This window comes from Leguminivora glycinivorella, chromosome 1, assembly GCF_023078275.1.
Source record: "Leguminivora glycinivorella isolate SPB_JAAS2020 chromosome 1, LegGlyc_1.1, whole genome shotgun sequence".
NCBI classification, from domain to species: domain Eukaryota; kingdom Metazoa; phylum Arthropoda; class Insecta; order Lepidoptera; family Tortricidae; genus Leguminivora; species Leguminivora glycinivorella.
Window position 1 is genome coordinate 25,606,295 of NC_062971.1, and position 21,757 is coordinate 25,628,051.

General features: G+C 37.0%; 1 protein-coding gene across 6 annotated transcripts in view; it reads right to left on the reverse strand.

Moving 5' to 3' along the window:
* The window catches only part of LOC125231216 (kinesin-like protein CG14535), a 330,022-nt gene that overhangs the window by 49,323 nt on the left and 258,942 nt on the right, over window positions 1–21,757 (reverse strand). For 3 of the 6 annotated variants that reach the window (XM_048136598.1, XM_048136606.1, XM_048136614.1), the window contains one exon: window positions 9,155–9,320. The exons of 1 other annotated variant lie outside the window; for it this stretch is intronic. In XM_048136598.1, the coding sequence (XP_047992555.1) occupies window positions 9,155–9,320 (166 nt within the window). Of the gene's footprint in view, window positions 1–8,810; window positions 8,864–9,154; window positions 9,321–21,757 lie in introns of those variants that run through there. 2 more of the 6 variants (XM_048136623.1, XM_048136630.1) reach the window with 2 other exon arrangements.

Consider the following 21,757-nt stretch of genomic DNA (forward strand, 5'->3'; position numbering starts at 1 on the left):
GTAAGTATCCGGGAGCTCATTCTTCAGCACTAAACGATCGTTGGGGTGCTGGGCACATAATGATACGCAGAATGATGATCAACAAGCATTTAAGAAATACATTTTGCAGATTAAACTTGTTGAGATGAACTTTTACAAGCATATTTATATGTAAAATAGTTATTTGTTATACAAGGGGGCAAAGTTGTATTTTAACACACGAGAAGTAAAATACATTTGCACCCGAGTGTAACACAAAACTTTTCCCCTCACTATAGCGAGGAAACTACAACGCAAAAATGCGTTATCACTGCTTCCAGTAGTTCCACGGGTGGTAAATCATCTTTGTTAAGTAGATTCACCTACTTTAATCAATTTTAAAGCAGTTAATTTGACTTTATTCAAGGTCAAATTATTTACCCACTACTGGATAAAATACGTTTTTACCCTGCTGTGCTGGTATTAAAGGACAAAACACGTGCTCCCGAGCTGGTGAGGGGAAAAAATACTTATTTGCTTGGAATAGCTGTGTGTGTGTGTGATCATCTTTATTAATAAAAAAAAATTGTATAGGTACTTTAAATTGATACTTAATTAATGTAAATTTGCATCATGTGTCCCAATGTTTATATTTGCCCAGTACCGCAACGTTAATAGAATGCCGAGTGAATTTGCGCTTCGCGGTGCACAACTTGTTGGTGGATAATTGCATTTTGTCAACAAGTCAACTAGGTATCAGTTTCTGACTATATTGTAAAGAAAATGAGTTGTACGCCTGTACGGTACATGATCATTTGTCGAATCTAAATTGAAAAGTGAATATGCGTCATATTTATGAAAAGTATACTTTTTGTATTTTTAACGATCAATGGAGGATCACTTATAATTGAGATAACCGGTATATTTGAGATACTAAGTAAACCTTCATACCTAAGTGACTGGCTAGGGTTGCAAAAAAACGGTTTTTTTTCTGGCTTGAAAAAAAAAAAATGAAAAAAAAGTTTTTTTTTTCTGGAGTATGTTTTTTTCTAAAGGACGAAGTCTCAAAATCTGCAAAACAGTTAATACTTTTATACGGTTTTTTAGACTTTATGTTAGCTATTAAACGAATTTAATTTAATAACTTTAAAATCTGGTTTTATAAAACTAACATACATTTACCTACACAATCTGTAGTTAGTAGTTGTCGCTATTTACTGTTGGCAACACCACCGGCTCTCCACGCTCCACGCCGCATCGGGGATTCCCCAATAAACGTTACAAATGACGAAAAACCATTATTGTCGTATTATTTGTTCATCTGAAAAATAAAAACATATTTAGAAAAAAAAAACCATGGTGCTTGTTTTTTTTTTCATGTTTTTTGTCATAATTCTTCTTGTATAACTGCAATGCATGTTATTTTTGTAGTAATCATTTGTTTTTTTTTCTCTTTGCAACCCTATGACTGGCTAAATAGCACACCAACGGGAGTCATTAAAATTAAGGGGAGAGGTGCCCTCTAATGGGATACTATAACAGGCTTAATGCAATAAAAATATAAGAAAAGCAAGCATCTGATCTTATTACTTTACTTTAAAAAAATGAATTGCTAGTCTTCTATTACAGTCAAGTGCAAAAATACGTATCGATTTTATCCGCTCAAAAATATGTACCGAGACCTTATTCCGCCGACATAAAGTCCTATGGGACATATTTTTGATAAGTTACGCACCCATATTTTTACACTTGACTGTACTAAGTATTAGGAATAAAATAACAATAGGTGGGCAGGATGGAAACCCTATTGCATCCTATTGATTTGTTTCCTTCCATCAAGAGGACATCAAAGGAAGTAGGTCTGTAGTATCAATATCGTGTACTGTATAAATCATCTATCCGCGAATTGAGGGATGTGTGGTTGCTTGTCGCAAGTGCTTAGGATGACACAAGCGGTAGCGGCTACTTTTGGAATGAAGATATTTTATCATATACTTTGTCAATTACGCATTAGGTACGGGTTTATAATGGAACGTTTTTAAAGCTACAAATATGATATTAATGGTGCTTAACACAGCCTTCAATATTAAAATGTGCTATTTTGCACGTCAATATCTACCTACCTATTATCTACACGTAAAAATAACTGTTCAGTAGCGATAGCGATCCAGTCGAAATCTAACTATTCATTATCAGATATCTGTGGATTGGTACATGTGATTTGCCCCTCTTGTGTGCCCTTATAACCACTGTCGATTGCAGAATGTACTTTTTTTTAATACCACGTCGGTGGCAAACAAGTATACGGCCCGCCTGATGGAAAGCGGTCACCGTAACCTATGGACGCCTGCAACTCAAGGGGTGTCACATGCGCGTTGTCGACCCATTAGAAACTTACTCATTGATTTCACGTTGTCATCCTTACAGCTAGAGTGCATACTAAATCTATGGTCTATAACGCTTGAAGTTAGTCACTTACGGCGCGTACAATAAAAAAGGGTCCAATAATCAATAAGGAGTTTAATCCCGCGGGTGGCAGCCGGCCTTTCCATTGGACGGTACAAATTGACGTAGGAATAGTGGGGAAGAATACACTGACTATTACTATATCGGTTGCAGTTCTTGTATGATATTTATTAAAAATTAAGTAATGATAATGTTTTAAAAATAAACAGAAAATCCTACCTAAACTTGTAAAATAATACTCTACCAGGAAGTAATCAACTGAATTTATGAAGATAATTATGATATTTTCAGATAATCAGCTTCAATTGTACAAATGATTATCAATTCACAGAAAAGTACCAATTAAATAATCTGCTTACAACGAAATGTATGATTTTGTTATTTACATACACCATAACAAAATAATTAACTACCTACGAACAATAATAAATTTTCAGTTTGCTATTACTTTGATTATCCGGTAAAACAATACCGCTGCTCTGTCTGAAGCCCACTTCACTCCGCAGCTCCCCCGAGACGCCACCAATAGTATTAGATCCTAATAACACAGGAGATTGTTTTGACACACACAAGTGGCCAAAGCGTTTATTTTCTCAAACTTTATTGTATATTTTCACGGGTTTTCCTGTTGGACCTTTCAGAAATGTTTTATAGACATTTATTTTGACATTACTTACTATTTATTATACACGGTTATCTGTCGAAGGAAAACCTGGATGCCTAGAAAAGGTAGCCAACTGTTGCGCTAAGAAAAGCATTTTACTTCTCGTACAGTATGTTTCTGTAATTACTACTGTCTGTAGACCGAAAATAAAAACAAACAATGTTTTATCCAAGTCAAAGAGGATCGAGTATTATAGAGACTTACTGTCAAAGTAAAATGTGTAATCACAGTGCATAGACTAAAACTTTTGAACCTCAGTTTTGTCAATTTGGTCCATATTCTTAGCTTGATATGTGTTAAAATGTCAAATATTAATATTAGCGCCATCTAGCCGAGCGTCCCCAAAGGTGTATCGCCATCTAGGTCACCGTACCTTTTTCTGTATGGTTTTGAGGTACGTTTTTTTCTTAGACTTTAGCTGTCTATACGGAGTTACATATGTCTTTGATCCAAGTATACGCCGGAGCTCGTGTACTAGCACGATTTTATACTTATAAGTACTGTGTTTTCATCCCTCATCTATCTCAATTACATTAGACCCTCGCTGTAGTTTAAACGTACATGTTTGTATAAAAGCGAACGGGTGCAAGGTTTCGTTAGCGTCGCCAAGAGTTTTTGTCACAAGTACTCTGTACTATCTAGCCTCTTGAATTGCAAATGCCTTGCTTCGAGGAGTTAATTTTTTATTCTGAATAGTTCAGGATGTTGTAGAATGGCTGTGTAGGGAAAACGACTTTGCGGAAAAATGCAACAACAATGTGCTTTATACATAAGTATCTATGAATTTACACAGACCCGTAAGTGTGGTTAGGTAAGAAGTACCTAATCATAATCGTAAATAAAATGTACTATGTACTCGTAGATGTATCTAATCAGAGGAATTTACAGTACACATGTGTTACAGTATCTAAGTGGAATCTATGAAATCGAGATGACTTGTACAAACAATGTTTTAACAAATATTATCTGTAAGTAGGTAGGTATCGGGGGCACTGCCGTAAGTCGAGCAAAAATAGGCACGGCCGTACCATCCTTTTCTCGAAGCATTTCAGACCATTTTCGACCCCTATATATGTCTAGACACTCCTAACGACGATGTAAATATAAATTCGCGGTTGAAAGTAGTCGTATAGTTCGACACAGCATTAATAAAATGCATTTTTTTAAGTAACAGAAATTGCGTGCTATACCGGATACCTCAACCCTCTCGTCGCCTCGCTTAATCAAATTAGGGGCGATAGAATTTTATCCCCCCACAAGCGTGAAAATCTTTTTAAATCTCCACTTGTAAAAAATCTTAGCCACGTTGCACCTGGAGCTTGTTAGCGCGTCACTTATCACATTAACCCTGCCACTGCCGTAATTGCTGTGTAACCGAGCAAGGGAAGAGTATTAACAGGTTACTATTTTCGTGCTCTGAAATGTTATTTATGTATTATTCTTTATTAGTGGCTGTCTACATAAATGTTAAATAGGAGCTGGTGCATAATAATTCTAAAGATTCGCAAATGACGCATGTCTACGATTTGAAAACCAAGTCACAGATTTGATTATAGGCTCCCAGAAAACGATTGCATATCTTTAATCTAAAATCAGAAAATGCTTATCGAATATACGTAACAATTACGGCGTTGTGTTAATAAATTGTTTTATCGCTTTTTGGGCGCAACAACTCGAGAGGACTGTAAAGGGATTTCATATTATTTTTTAGGCCTAGGCCTGCAAAGTAACTTTTTTTTATAAAATATTGTCCTTTAGAGCATTTTTTTATTTCATTGTATGTTTGAGAAAAGCACTATACATGCCTCGGCGTGAAAACGGATTCCCGGCCTCGTATCCCTATCCGGCCTCGCTCGCACGCTCGCTCGGCCGTATATACCCACTTGGCCGGAAATCCTCATTTTCCCGGCCTCTGATGTAATGTACTATTTATAATGCCTGTAAAATGGAAAAGAAAAATCTTTGATACGGTCATCTCTTTGTGAGCGGGGCTTGGCAAGACTTAAGATCGCTTAAAGAAGCCTATTGTCTGACCTCTGTCCAGCAATAAGTAAAAGAAATACAGACAGGCAGACGTATTTCCGTCGTAGCTGCGCGCCTGGATAAAGGGCATTGCGATGGAAAATAATCAGAACGTTGGATAAGACTTAAAAATTATTGTATTTTTTTTCGTGTTGTTTGTGCTGTAATTTATAAAGACTGCACTGTCTGTAATTTATCAAGAGAGAGTTAAGGCTCATTTACACGATTGCGGATAAATTGCTGACTACTGAAGTAACATCCTATTCAGCCGACGCATTGTATTGTAATGAACTCGCATGCGAGATTACGTTTCGTACCGTGTAAAGGTCTTAGAGGTAAAACGTAAACATGTGATACCTATAGATATTAAGTAGGAGGAAACTTAGGTAAACCTATTCATAATTCCTTTAAGAGGTTTTCATTAAGCTGCTTTTAGTAATAAATTCGTGCTCAATTAATGTGAATGCAACTAATTAGTTCATTTTATGTGGTGTTAATATCACATTGAAAACAAATGTGGGTTACTATGGTAAAGTTCAAAGAAAATGGTTAAGATAAGCTTCTTCTAGTGCAAACGTATGTGTCTGGTCTGGGAGTGAAAATAGCGACCTGGCATAACAAAAAATGAAAGTATAAATTGTGAATAAAAAAAAGAACGCAGTTCCAACACCATCGCTAACTATTAGATATATCATAGTGATTTAAGATATAAAAATCAAACGGGTTTTAATAATAATCTTAAGGCGTTAATTCAATAGTACATAATTTTCTATCAAAACTCGTCATCTTAATACTAGCATTAAATTAAAATATCTGGGCAACCGAGCTTCGCTCGGTTCTGTTTCGTATCCTTGACATGTGTCGCCATCTAGTTCAAAAATGAATAGTACCTACATCGAGCGAAAGAATTCTCAGCCTTAACAACACAACTACTCCACACGAGATGGCGCGCATTTCGCCACAAAAACTCAAATAGTGTATTTTTCTATTCGTTTTAGCCTTGACCTGTGTCGCCATCTAGTGTTTGCAATAAATAGTACTTACATCGACCGAAAGAATTCTGTCCTAACAGTACAACTACTGCCACCCCAAAAACCCCCACATAACAAATTTCTGCGAAATCGTTAGAGCGGTTTCCGAGATCGTCAGTGTAAATAAATATATATATATAAATAAATAAATAAATATACAAGAATTGCTCGTTTAAAAGTATAAGATACATAAATCGACGTAAAATCCGATTTGTGACTGTCCGAACTAAATAAGTACGTTCGGTAAAAAGTGCTCACGATGTTTTTCAGACTTATTAAATTGAAGTAATCTCAAATTCTCTTCACGTCTTGTCATTGGCAGCTTAGTCCAGACTTGGTATAGCTCTAATCTAGTTACCTAACTGGCCGGAGCGCTGGGAATGGCAAACTCCTGCCAATACCCGCTTCAAGCGAGTAATGGTCTGCAATAATTGGACAACTACTGTATTAGAACGGCTATGAGAAACTTGGATTTATGCAAGTTACTTTTGCAGTGACATTGGTGATTCAATTATATCTTGACATTGAAATTGATAAGCTCATACAATTGTACACTGTTTTGAAGTTGGCGCCAGTATCCTTCAGATGAGCAGAGCCAAACCTACGATACGTTTACAAAACATAGGTGTTAAACTGTTTATAATAAAACCAAAACCGATGTTAGTAGACCAATGGTCTATCAGATAAGATAATATAGGTATTAATACACTGGTGAAAGAAAAGGGAGGCCTTTGCTCAGCAGTATGACACAATTATAGGCCGGTAAAAAAAGTGCATTAAATCTTTCTAGAAGACGAAATTTGGTAAAATGTACTACAGCTTTTTCCCTAATTACGTACATTGCGTACCTTTAGAATGAATGGCAACATCTTCCTCTACCCAGCCATGTTGTTTAATCTTCCTAAAGTTGTTTTCTTTGTATTCCTTACACTGCGAAATGGCACAGGTTTCAATAACGGACGCGAGTCACGCTTCCCAATGATTTAAGGGGCCGCCTTCCGGCCACACTAATTGGTTCCCTCTAATGAGACAACTGATGATCTTGCGCTAATGAACTCACCCTTAACTCCAGAGATATCAATCGGGTTATTAGCGATTTCTGGGGTTAATTGCTGGCGGTTTTAAATGAGTTCCTTTTTTAAATGTGCTTCGGACAGATCAGAATGATTAAGTGTCTTTTGAGGTACACCTTTGTTCCTTTACGGTACATTACCGAATAAAAGTAATAATTAAGTTTTATGTGAAATTTTAAGAGGTAGTACCTATCTAATGAAAAGGTAAAGGCTTCGATTTACTATTTTACACTAATAATGTGCCTAAATACGTATTCTTATTCCATACATATGTATTTAATGTGTTTGTGTTAATGGTCATTGATTAGTAATCCATACTAATATAATAAATGGGAAAGTGTGTGTGTGTGTGTGTGTGTTTGTCCGTCTATCACGGCAAAACGGAGCGAAGAATTGACGTGATTTTTTAAGTGGAGATAGTTGAAGTGATGGAGAGTGACATAGGCTACTTTTTGTCTCTTTTTAACGCGAGCGAAGCCGCTGGAAAAAGCTAGTATTAAATATTATATACCGAAACATGTATGTACTATATCGATGCAATGTTGGTGAATTAGGTGAATAGCATGTTCATTACGCGGCTTTTGATTTACATGTTTGCCGCATTGTTCTGTTGTATCCAAAGCAACGCTGCGGTTTCACTCTGCTATTCACCATCTCATTTACTTTGCACTGTTTCATGGACTAAAATTATTTACCGTAGATTGCTAAAGTTATACACTAATTTTAATCAATTTATTGACTTAATGTCACTATTAAAACGTAGCGAAAAATATTTTCGTCAAGAATACACATAAGTAGTTTTTACATCATAATAAGGAGACCTACGATGTGGCATATTGCCGACAAGTATATAGATGGAGGGTGGTAAGGCAATGGCGCAACTAATGTGAAATGACTTGGATAAATGAATCGACGAATACGATGGCTCATCGCATAAAATAATGAGCACGTAGCGCATAGTAACATTATCAAATACTCGGTTGTTTCAGGCAAATGACTAACGTCTGAAAATATTTTGAAAAGTACTTTAATTTTAAGTTACATACAGAACATCTTATATTTGTTTCCAGTTACATTGATGTAAAAGGCCTCGGCATTTAGTATACGTCCTTGCACGCCATTTGAACATTCGTGTGACTATTCGTTGTAATCACATTGCAGATGTATTGCGAAAAGGATTTCCTTCGTATTTTTCCGGAAACATTATTATTTGTCATGCTAGTTCAGTCAATGTCAGTACATCTTGAACTGAGACTGACTGAAATAGCATGATACGTTCATACGTTTCCGTAACAATACGAAGACGAATTCTTTTCGCACTACATCTGTAACATGAGACTAGTATGTGTTCAATTAACATGTTTTTTTAAAAATGCCGTCTTGCCTTCCGATGCCGGTGCGGCTCCTTGACGGCGAGCCGGCGCGGCGGCGGCGTCTTGTCTCGTCTCGTCCTCGCGCAGAGCCCGGAAGCATCGTCTTACCTTCCCGACGCCCGTGGGCTCATTGACGCCGAGCCGGCGCAGCAGGGCCGGCGGCGGCGCGAACGGCGTCTTGTCTCGTCTCGTCCTCGCACAGAGCCCGGAGGCATCGTCTTACCTTCCCGACGCCCGTGGGCTCCTTGACGCCGAGCCGGCGCAGCAGGGCCGGCGACGGCGCGAGCGGCGTCTTGTCTCGTCTCGTCCTCGCGCAGAGCCCGGAGGCATCGTCTTACCTTCCCGACGCCCGTGGGCTCCTTGACGCCGAGCCGGCGCAGCAGGGCCGGCGGCGGCGCGGGCGGCGTCTTGTCTCGTCTCGTCCTCGCGCAGAGCCCGGAGGCATCGTCTTACCTTCCCGACGCCCGTGGGCTCCTTGACGCCGAGTCGGCGCAGCAGGCCGGCGGCGGCGCGGGCGGCGTCTTGTCTCGTCTCGTCCTCGCGCAGAGCCCGGAGGCATCGTCTTACCTTCCCGACGCCCGTGGGCTCCTTGACGCCGAGCCGGCGCAGCAGAGCCGGCGGCGGCGCGGGCGGCGTCTTGTGCAGCGCCGCGCAGAACCCGGCGGGGCTCGCGTCCTCCTCCCGCCGTCGCTGCCGGTGTGGGGAGCCGCTGCATTTTGCTGTCGATGTCCTGCTGTAACAAACGCGGAGTTTTAGCATTGAGATGAGTATGAGTGAGCATGCGCATTAAAAAAGAGAAAATATTTTAGTCTAAGCCACTTTCATTAATCAAGTACTAATAACTAAGGTAAGTAATATGAGCACTATGTTTTGAAACTTTTGAAACATAAATCATATGTTTCCAAATAAATGTTTGTGCAATAAAGGCAATTGATAAAATAAAATCATTCACATTTTTCTTTAAGTAATTTTCAACAGCAGTCCGACCCTTAGGTCACGCCTCAGAATTGTATACCTATAAAGAGGGTTCCGTGCTTTCGTGTTAAAAATAGTGATGGTACAACCACCCCAACTTAAGGTGCTCAATGTGTTACGTATTTTAATGTACCAATCGATTTGTCAAACCTTTAATAAAAATAAATATTAAGCAAATTTATTTCAGCAATTATAAATTTTGTAAAGCTACACTTTGAATAAATCATAGAAAAACTAAATGATTTACTGAGTAAGGACATTGGTCTAAGCGCGACAGCGGTGAGATTTGTCCCATCAAGATTTTCGCGCTAACCAATGGTTTCCTAGATTTGCCTTTCCTACGATACCCCAAAATAGCCAATACCTAACACAATAAATGAGCGAAACGTGCCGTCTTGCAGTGACCTTTTTACATTTTTCAAAAATTCGTTTTGCGTCGATACCCCGCATAAAGGGGCTTGCACACTTGATGGATGGCGTTTACGTGATGTCAGCCAGTCGGGTTTTATTTTAATAGCATAGCGCCTCAAGAGACACTCAAAATTGAAAATTCTTAACGTACGGAACGCAGTACATGAGCTGTTTATAAATTTACTGAAATGATAGATTATAATTTTTATGTCAAAGCTAAGAAGGTATACGTAAACGGTAATGTCGGTAATGCGAAGGATATTATTAAATATCCGTGCTAGCCAGACTTAAAAAAAAACACAAATTATAAGTAGCATTATGGAATATACTCGCAGTGTAGAAGATGACTATCAGTATTATAGTTAGGTATAATACCTAACCAGGTCAATAAACACCCATTTCAGTCACATCGGACAGACGGTTAGTTTTATGTGCAAATAATGAAAATTTTGAGGACATATATTTTTAAATCAAAGTGAATCTTACATTTCCAAACTACTTGACCCGATTTAAAATTTCTCCTTAGCGACCGTCGCGTGCAAAGCTGACGTGAGGTGCCCCATACTTCATACTGATTACAACTATTAACATTCCACAGCGGGAATTCTCAGATAACTTCAGTACATTGGCTTTTGGCCCGGACTTCTGTTGGGCGAAACTTTTAGTTGATGCTTCAACTTGTAGAGACGTCGAGCACCCTGCCGCTTGGGGCTATTTGACAAGGCTGTTTGATAGATCATGCACGTGGTAATAAAATGGAAAGTTAGACATGTGGGGTATGTACAAGTTTATCTAAATTATGCCAATAAATTCTGTGAGCCAATGATTTTACTTGATATTAAGTTCTTACATAAGTCGTTTAATGTCGATTACGACGGCATAAGTAATAATTTATGTATTAATACAAAAAAAAGTGTAAACAAGCTAGTACGTACATATTTGAAATGAATCGATCAACATTTCTATCAGAAGTGTTAGCGAGTAGATGTGTATCCACAATTTATTCCTAAGGCATTCATATTATTAAATGGTCTGATTCAAAATAAAATCACACGACTCATCGAATGTGACAAATTTCTGATAAAAATGTTTTACTATTAGGTAGGTATGACATGTAAAAACTGTTGCCAAATTATGTTGAATCGTTTCAGTGATAAAAATACCAACATGCGTATTATTTTTTACGCATGTAACTGATATTTTAACTGTTTGTTTTAAAATATTTCTTTTGTGTAAAGGTAAATAGGGATGCTTTTAACTCCGATCCTATCCGATAAGTAAGCTCTGCAACTTGTCGAAAAAAGTCAGGGAAATAGTATACGTAGAACTGGGTGACAATCTGATTGACAATTAAATATTTGCCCACAAAAATACACCAGTTAATATAATTTTAGAAAACAAACTCCCTGAAACTATTCTAATAACTTGTTTCACCAAAATAAAGGATTCAGCAACGTTAACATACCTATACTCGCGTCCCTTGCTTGTCGGAGCCCGCTGATTTCACGGGCCGCTGGCCGCGATGAAAACAATCCGGAAAGGTCTCCGCTTGACATTTGATAGAATACGCCTTCGGGCATGAGAGCCGCTTGTATCGAGGATCGGATTTATTTTATTAAAATATCCGCTCGCTTTTATAAAGATATTGATTTTGTTTCCGCAAGTCGGATTACGAGATCATGTATTTTTTTTAGACGGCTGAGAGTTTAAGTACCTACCAGCCATGGATTTGGACATGAAAGGTTTCAAATCAAAGAAAAAATGTGAGTGTGTTTATTAAAACGGCCCACTTTGTCGGCTACCATTAAGGCGAGATTTACTTGTATCTTTATATAAATAAACTGACAAAGCAGCTTTATAGCAATCGACAAAGTGGGACGTTTTCCCGTGCACACTCACAAATAAACGTTATAAACTAGTAGGTAGATTATTTTTCAGGGCGCTATAACAGAAAAAGTTGTAAATTTGTTTTTTATCACACAGAAACGTCTGCGAGCGATATTATATATTTTTAAATTAAAGGAAAAATGGAAAAATCACACCTCCGGCAGGACTCGAACCTACGACCTCTGGCCTTGCCGGGGCCATCGCGCTTGTCGGAGGTGTGATTTTTCCTTTAATTTAAAAATATGAAAAAGTTGTGTTGACAGAATAATCAAGTGCTGCGTAAGTACCTATATTTTGTATAATTACGGAATGCACTTCGTACTTACGTCTTAAATTGACGGTCCTATTCGATTCTAAGAAAACATACGATAGTGATGTGTCAGAGACAATAGTGACGTTTTGGTTAAAGGAGGTTGTCACTTAATAGTCTTACTACAGGCGTCGTTTCGCTGGGATATTTAAAAGCACATTAAACTAATATTGCGTTCCTTTATCATCCTCGTACAAACCCATGAAGTGAAACACACCTATCGACTAAAACTAAAACTACCCTCATTACCATTAACCCATGCGTGCGTGAACTCATTGTGTCCCAATTACACGTAACAATTAATTCTCGTAAAACATTCACTCACTCATTCATTCCTTCATTCGGAATGAACTTTTTTAATTCATTACCCTTTTTACGGCGTTAAATGGCAGTATAAACGGTTTATTTATTTGTGATTTGAATTTTATTACAGTTAGTAGGCTAAGCTCACGACACATTTTATAGTGTATTGTAAAGTTTATTACGGTTTAAGCAAAAGGGGCGCAGGCTATTTTTCTGGGTAAGACTAAGTTATGCAATTATGCATAATACCTAAGGGCCACTTGCACCAACGAAAATGGAGGGTTAACCCACCATTTTATATGGAATTTGATAGATGCCAGCCCACTAATCCTGAGTTAAGTGGTTGGTGCAAATGGGCCTAAGAGCTGTGGGCTATTTCATCACAGTGACATTGACACTGACAATTCTGTGCCTCTTTCTGGGTTGAATAAGAATAAAAGGTAAGTAACGTTGTTACTCAGCGCCAATATTCGAACAGGCATTGAATGGCGAAGTGTCACTGTCGGGCGACAATAGGCTACTTGCCTCCTAGTCAAATCAGCTTCTTTTTAAGAACTGTCAAAACGAATTTGAACGACTTGCCAATATGGAATTTATATGAAATCGAATTGAGTGACGTCACGGTCAACTCAGTTACTTTTTATATTTCTACTTGACTTATTAAATAGAAATTGGATTAAAAAATAACTTCTGTCCATGGGTTTCTTATAATTATCTGATGCTTTATTTCGTGCATGGTAAAAAATATTTTATTTTAACTACAGTCAAGTTCCCTATTGGCCTATTGGTGACCTAGCGGTAAAGCGAGTGACTTTCATTCCGGAGGTTGTAGGTTCAACCCCCGGCTCAATAAGTTTTTGGATATGCTATTGAGTATATTTATCAGTTGCTTGTGCAGGATAACATCGTATAGGAACGGGACTAATTCCTATAGGGCCTATTAAATACTTAGTTAACCCAGAGCGGGTTGGAGGGTCAGACAGCAGTCGGTTTCGGTAATAAACTAGCGTCTATGCCTAATAGTAGGATTAATTGCTAAAGAGACTCTAGTAGGATCTCATGGGCCGAGATAATGCAAGAACGCAAACAAAAATAAGTTCTGAATAAGTAGGTACCAAACCAAAGTACTACAAATGGCAAATGATATAATCAATATTTTTATCAGTCAGTTTTTTTGTTCGTTATGATAGCGCTTGTGGCCGAAGCCCCTGATGATAGAAGCCTTTTTTGTATTTAAGTAAGTATATACATTAAGTTATGTATCCCTTTTTTGGGGCTATCCCCGTGACAAGTAAATATAAAACGGCTGTGAGAGTTAAGGCGGGAACGTTACATATTTCAGCCGCGATAACGTCACGATTTAAGGGGATGCGTGACTGTGAGCTACTTTTTTCGGAACTTTTGTTATAGAAAGCACCTATTGTAACGATGCATTTAGGTTTAACTAACTTTTAAAAGGTCCTATTATCGTAATTCAGAAATAACTGCACACAAAAATCAAAACAAAACTATAATAATTCAAACAATACAGTAGACAGAGAAAGAGGCAAATAAAACAGAAATCATGAAAATGTTCCAAGGACAATCGAACGAAAGACATTTTATAGCGACAACACTCGAATCCAAATACAAACAAGCCATTGTTCATTCCATTTCTTCGCTATGTTCACGATTCGTTCACATTTACTGTTTCATGTCAAAAAAAGACATTCCAATGAAAGTTGGGACACGCCAGGCAAGTTCTAAATTCAAAATAGCGTAGGTAACACCTTTTATTTTTCGTAGACGAATTTTCTAGCTCTATGGCAACCGTCCAGTAAAGTACATAACGGGCATAACTTTTGCTAAAGTAAAATCCATAATCCTACGGACTAAATTGACAAATGACTGACAGGTAAAATGATACCAGGAACAGCAAAATAAAAATAGTGAAGGGTCTATGTCGATAACAATACATCGACAAGTTGTTAAGTACATACATCAGACAAGTTTAAATCGAAAATAAGTATATTAGTTTCAAATAAGAGGTACACATTTTGGTTTGTTCTATGTATCTTCGAGGTAGTGCATGGATACCATGCGTTTTTACCCACTAGTTTTAAAACATAAAAAGGTTTCCTAGCCTGTAGGTAAAAAATAAAATACTGTGTCCGACGAAAATAAAGTATCCGTCACGCTATGGCAAGTATATCATAAATATCTATATAATTTTCGTATAATATTATTGCTGCTTTGAAATAAATAAAAATATCTCTAATTAAGGGTCTACAGACCTTTTGATTTGTCAAAATCACAGAAAAAGTTGGTATATTGATTAGCCGATCAAATTGGCAATTTCATTGTCCCGTCTGGGTGTACCTTAAATCTACGATGTAATAATAATTTTAATATCGATGAGAACGCTGAACACTGGCCAAACTGTGGCAACATTTGTTCACACTTACTTGTCAATTTGGTCCGTAGGATTATGGATTTTACTTTACTTTCCGTCATGTTTTACAGTTTGCAAATTCAAACTATATTTACGTAGAAAACTGTTGTTTACAGGTTGAATTGATATTTAAGAGGTAGAAAAATTCAGGCATTCCATGATAAATCATGAGTTTCATGTTTTTATCCACACTATAAATAAAGATAAGTAAAATTTAATTATGGCATTGCAATACAATGATAAGATTTCATTGAAAAATAGTAGTTTTCAGTGTTTTCAGTAAACTAGTCTTTTGACTGTAAAACTGCTTTTGTCAGTTGAATATGCATGTACACATATATGGTTATTTTGTTCACGCGCTTACAGCATCCGTTGTATGAATATTTGATGTGAAAAACTGCTATCCTGTGAGAACTGCAGAGCACATCATATTTTGAGACTACTGTGTGTTTCCGGAAATATGTTTTACATGGAAACGGCTATGTTGGTTCGCATTAAAAATGTATTTAAGGTATCATTGGAGCAGTTCTAATGGTACTTGTACGTGAATAAACATGTATATTTTCCATAAATATTTACGATTAAGTATTTATACAAAGTAGATTTGTAATTTTAATGTGTCTAACCTTAGGAGGATAGTGTACGATGGCTTTTCTATAATATTCAAATGCTGCAATGGCCCCAATTTTCCACTCCGGGTTTCATATATTGATATTATGGAAAACATGATATTTTCTTCCTTTTTTGGATATTATAATAGACAGGAGATGTAAAAGTTTTAAATGGCCTAACTTGCTTAGAGAAAAGGATGGTGCGGTCGCTTTTTTGCTCGACTTGGCGTGGGCACTATCGTGGCCCCAGATATTATAAACATGTGTAGGTAGACTATACATAATGTATGGAGACGCTATCATGCTGTCACGGTCACGGCAATGTCACCTTATGTGACCTTAGGCAAACTAAAATATATTTTTTAAACAAATATGCGATACCTACGTAGTGCAGAAAGTGCGTAAATATAAAAGCGTGTCATTAAAAGCAAAAGTTCCACACGCCATTAATAAAGAGTTGTCCGGCCCTCTGTGTACAAAACTCTTCATTAGACATCATGGGGTAGTCGCGCTCAAGTTGCGGCTTTATGCGGGGGACCAATGGGAAGGAAGTCGCGAAAATATTACTGATTTATAATATCGTACTTGTTCTTTTAGAGCTGTTCAAGTCCCATTAAAGTTAGAGTCCGTCTCGTCTGTATGGATTTTCAAAAAAAATCGTGTTATGAAAAATAAAAACCGAATTAGACATTGCGAAGAGTCTCCAGGTGTGAGATCATCATTATGAACCCCACGTGCATATTATGTACGAGTGCGAGTAGATAGAGTTACATCCAATCCGATCGTGTTTTTCGGTTATTTTGGTACTCTAATTATAATGACACATATAAAAAAATGCCATCTAATGAAAAAATGTGGACGCAATTCACCAGTTTATCAGTTTTAATTACATAATCAATTACAATAATATTTCTCAATGAAAAGGTCAAGGAAAATGACTTAATGACGCACAAATGACTAGAATAGATAGAGCATGTGACTAAATCCTGTATCGCATGTTATGAGGCAGTCGGATCCTTCCGTCCGTAACTTGCTCCGATGGCGAAGCTCCCCCAAACGTGTGGCATTGTTCCCGACGGCGAACTTCGGCAAAGGCTGCATTGTGCGGGCCTATTAGTCGCAAAACAATGCCAAGATGATCGCCCCTTGTCTTTTTGTGTAATTGTTGCGTTATTGTTTTTCGGGATTGTATTTAAACGTCGTGTAAATGGAAATCAAGGGCTTTTATCCATTTTCATTGTAATTTGTAACAGAGAAATATCAGTAATCGGTCAATAATAAGTCTTGTTTTGTTCTTCGTTTCATTATGCTTACACGAGGACGCACCACGGCTCTTCATTCAGCACGATAGTAAAAAAATATATAGGCATAGGTAGTGAACGCATTGTAAATAAGTGTGATAACTTGGTGATAACTATAGAATAAAACAGAAATGTGAAATATTTAGTTATATGTATAACGTGAACTCAAGCTGCTGAAACTTCTAAATTCGATAAAGCGATAAATCTCCAATACGAGCTGAGCTTTAAAATGCGCCTTTAGGTCCCCTTACCGAAAAGGGGTGATAACTACCCCGCAATCTTTTCTCTCAAGTTTCGAGCTTTGACATATAAAATACGAATAGTAATCTGCGTTCTACCCCATATGGTAGGAAAATAAAGTAGAGTTAAGTTGGGATTGGGAAGTAAGTCGATTTATAGTTCCTTTTTTCGCTAAGGCCATTCGTTTTTGGTCGTTCATATATTAAAATTTTACTTGAAAAAACCCTGGAATATCTGCAGTTTGACCTTTGAGTCCTAATATTATTCTTAGGCGATATTTACATGGGTAGGTACGTTTCGTAGGTAACAGCCAATAGCGTTAATTGGCCCTTTAGATAGTGTAAGGATACGTCAAATATTTGTTAGGTACGATCTTATCGCATCACATTTTCGCGACTTTATTGAGTTTGGTAAAGATTTGAAGGTGTGTTGCTACGTAAATTACAGTGTTACAGATTTTTAACCGCTATCTGTCTATTAAAACCATTTTTTATCTTTAACTAAATATTTATCGACTATAATAGGTAGGTACCTACTTGGATTATACAATGCTGATGATAATGGTGATGCAAACTTCTTGTCGTTACCGCTTTCCAGGTAAGCAGTAAGTGCGCCTATTTTTTATACGCCCCGAGTACAATAAAGCTGAATTCCTCGCGTTGCCGGCTTAGCCCAGAGTTACGGTGTTTTTTCCGCGCCTTTTTATATAGGCCAGATTTAGTAGTCGACACGTGTTGCCAGATTTACACACGCGTTTTAGGAAAATACGTGCGTCAGGTATGGCGGACTAACCGTTTACCGTTTCAGCTTTTTGCTAAAGTAAAAAAACTACTAAAATAAATTGACGACAAAAACTTTATATTTAGGTTCTTTCAGGATACAGGAGGAGATGTTAGGTACCTACTAATATATCGTAAATTAAATATGTAAATCAAGCAATGGTGATCAATTATTAAACTTACGATGTTTTGCTAAAAGTAGTTATCAATGGTGATAAATTGAATCGTCTTTCATAAACAGCCACATGCTCATATTATTAAACTTACGATGTCTTGCTAAAAGTAGTTATTAATAATAAAGTAAAATATAAAATGCAGCTAACCATTTTTTTAAATTATTTCTTACATAAGTAGAAAAATATGAAAGGAAAAGCAAAAGGGTATTTCAATCATCCTTTAGAGATAATTATCAAAAATAAACTATTCCTCATAATACGTTGACAAAGGCTCGGAAACACGGCACAGCCCTGACACATAGGATGGATAGAATCGTCGCGAAAAAATATGGCGTTACAGGAAACGAATACAAATAGGAATAAAAATAAATGTACAAGCATCCCGGTGGAGGAAATGAGAAAAACCATATTCGAGTACCCGTGCGTGGCGATAGGGTTGACACTTGCAGGATTTCGGGAGTTCCCGTGAGGCCATGTGTGAGTCGAGTGAAATAGGGATAAACTTGAGAAAAAATAAGTACGAGATATTTTTAATTGAGGTTCCACTTTAGTGAAAGAAAGACGAAACATACATACACACAAACATACATCATTTCGCCAACCTTCTACATTCTTTATTTGGCACGTAAGAAATCCAAGAATACTTGATGATAAAATTGTGGAGAAAATTCGTCGCTACTTTTCTTGGAGTTATTACAATTCGCCATAACAAATTTTACTGGGCCCGTATTAAATTTATCTCAAAAACGACATGAAAATGTTTACTGCAATATGGATTTGACAGCGCAAGTCAGCGACTAAGATGTCAATTTTGGCCGTAGTGAGCGCTGTGATCGTTTTAGCTACCCCCTCCACCCGCTTTGCACCCTGCCAATATCAGAGATGTAGTCTGTATAATTGTATATCTGTGTATCATACATAATAATAAATTCAAATACAGTTTGACAGACCATGGTGTCATGGCCGCTTCCAAAACAATGGCAGCCGTGGCAACCATAAAGCCCACTATACACTATTTCGCTGATTAGCTAATTGTAAAATATATGTATAAAAAATTGGTCACAATATCTATATCATCAATAGTTTGTTCTATACCGCAAAATATAGCACCAAATGTTATTGATACCTTAAGTGATACAAGCGCAATACCAACTTTACAACTAAAAATCACGGAAAAAAAGAAAAAAAATCGAGCGTCCTAGTATTTATGTAAATAATAAAAGACTATTAAATATATAAATCAAAGGATTGAAATAAATAATAAATAATTTATCTTGGCGTGTGTTTTTATAAAAAAGGATTATACTATTTTACAAACATCTTATTGCAGTGGCAACATCGTAGTAGTTTTTTTGGACTCGAATTAGCAATTGGAGTATACACACAAACATACATCATTTGTTTTGTCTCCACTGTATCTTGTTAGTTTTAAATTTTTAACAAATCTATTTGTAGCTTATGTAGATAGTCTTTATTGGCACACCTCAACAAAAAATACAGATATCTTTTAAGCTACAAATAGATTTGTTAAAAATTTAAAACTAACAAATGTATACTGCCTTCCTTAAATAGAGTAAAACGTGGTAAGGCATTTCCAGAATTTGGGACCCCGCAATTACAGATGTAGTACGAAAAGGGTTTCCTTCGGAAACGTTCGTATTTGTCATGATAGTTCAGTCAATGTCAGTACATCTTGTACTGAGACTGACTGAAATAGCATGACACGTTCGTACGTTTCCGTAACAATACGAAGGCAACTCTTTTCGCACTACATCTGTAGCGTAAGTTTTAACAAAAATAACTCACTGTCAGTTTTGTGACGATAGTTAAGCATGAAATTTCAATAAAAATATTGTTTTTGTGTAAATTACATAAGCTTTAAGCTATAATCTACATTTTTAGCCAGATTTTATGCTCAGTTGTCGTCACAAAACTGACAGCGACCTAATTTTGGTTAACAACTTACGCTAATTGAGGGCACCCAAATTCTGAAAATGCCCGGTAACACTATCTAAAATCTATAAATGGCAAACAAATCTTCCTTCATATTATCAATAAAGCTAAGCTAGAATTTTTTTAATGCTAAAGTTAACGTATCTACCTAAGCAGCTCATTTGTTTATTATTATTTAAAAAAGTATCATTATTTAGTTCTTTTTTATGATCACATAATTTAAGGAAAATGAAAGTAAACTTTTGAAAAAGGGCTGCACCATCTGTTAAATATAACCTACAAGCCAAACTAATGGCGGCAGACGTATGTTTTTCACAAATCCGGCTCCCGACCTCTGGTTCTGGTCTTTGTCAGTTGCGGTTGACTGTACCCGGATTAACTCAAGCTGTGACGGTAATACGTTTGTAGACAATCGACTCGGACATGGAAAATAGGATTACAAACGCCTTTGTAAAAACTTGTTTTAGGGTATTAAACAGATACGAAAATTGGAAACATTTTATTTTTGACGTTTGTTGCCTTTTAGTGAATTACTTTCTCCATTGTGCCTGAACTTGGCTCATGACTTATCTTATTTCTAAATTGCGCTTTTTTTCGCGCTAAAGCTTTTTTTCGGTTTTATTTTTTAAAATAATTTACGACGGCTACGATCGAAGACGGTTATTATTTTAAGGGCCAGTTGCATCAACCACATTTGACAGACACATCATCGTCACGTGGCAGACTTTTATGGAACTTCCCCATACAATAAAATTTAACGCACGCTTTAACGGTGACAGACGGTTTGATACAACCGGCCCTAAGCTTTCAAATCTGTAAATGAATTAGACCGTCTGTCTGTCATGCTTGTGAATATTTGACGTCTTTTGTTGGGGAAATCTTAGATATCAAAGGTTCATAATATTGTGAAAGAAAATAGATCTTAGGTATAGGTATTTCTCATAGAAATCATCACCATTTCATTCACATTTATTAGAAGTGCATAATTTTCACAACAGCATTGCATCATTCAATGTGTTCAAGAAGTGTAATGTAACAGTAGTTCTCGTAGACACTCATTGTGGCAATTCACACAATAGTATTTGTGTTTATTACTTGTTCCGGAACCAAAGCCGTCTTCCCGTCATATTTGAGCTGAGCTAACAGGATAGCGGAAATTCTAGAATGTCGGGGATTATTTTAGCGTTTCAAGAATTTCAGATTTTTCGAGCCGTGACTGAAGAAGAATGGCAATGAAATATATCAAGTGCATTTTAACATTTTATACGGCATTTTTGGATGTTATTTCTAAATTAACTTTTGAAAATAACTACTTTATTACTTTAAGTACGAAACATGGGCCATTTTTGGGTAAAGAAAACTTGTTACTAATAATTGTCCTTTTTGAGATGTCCTATTTTCATAGCGCCAACCCTAAACCATTCTCAAAATATCGCATGCTTTGAAAAATGGCTACCGGTTGCAACGCAGCGGAGGCGTTTTATTTCTATGGAAATTTGCATAATGATATTTTTGTCGCGCGACTTGCGGTAGATTTACGAAGATCTCGCGGGACGTCCTAAGGTCGACTAAGACTGACTCGTTGTTGTTGTTCATGTGTAAGATAATGCACGTCCAAACATATAACCAATTTAAGGCATTTTAGTTATCAGTTTGAATAACCGTTATTTGTTTTACTAGGGTGCAAAGTTGTTTAACGCAAAAGAGCAATGCGAGTGGTCCGAGAAGAGAGCGTTACGAGGGTTTCAAGGCACTTTTTCACCACACCAACAGGAGGAAAATACGAACTGTAC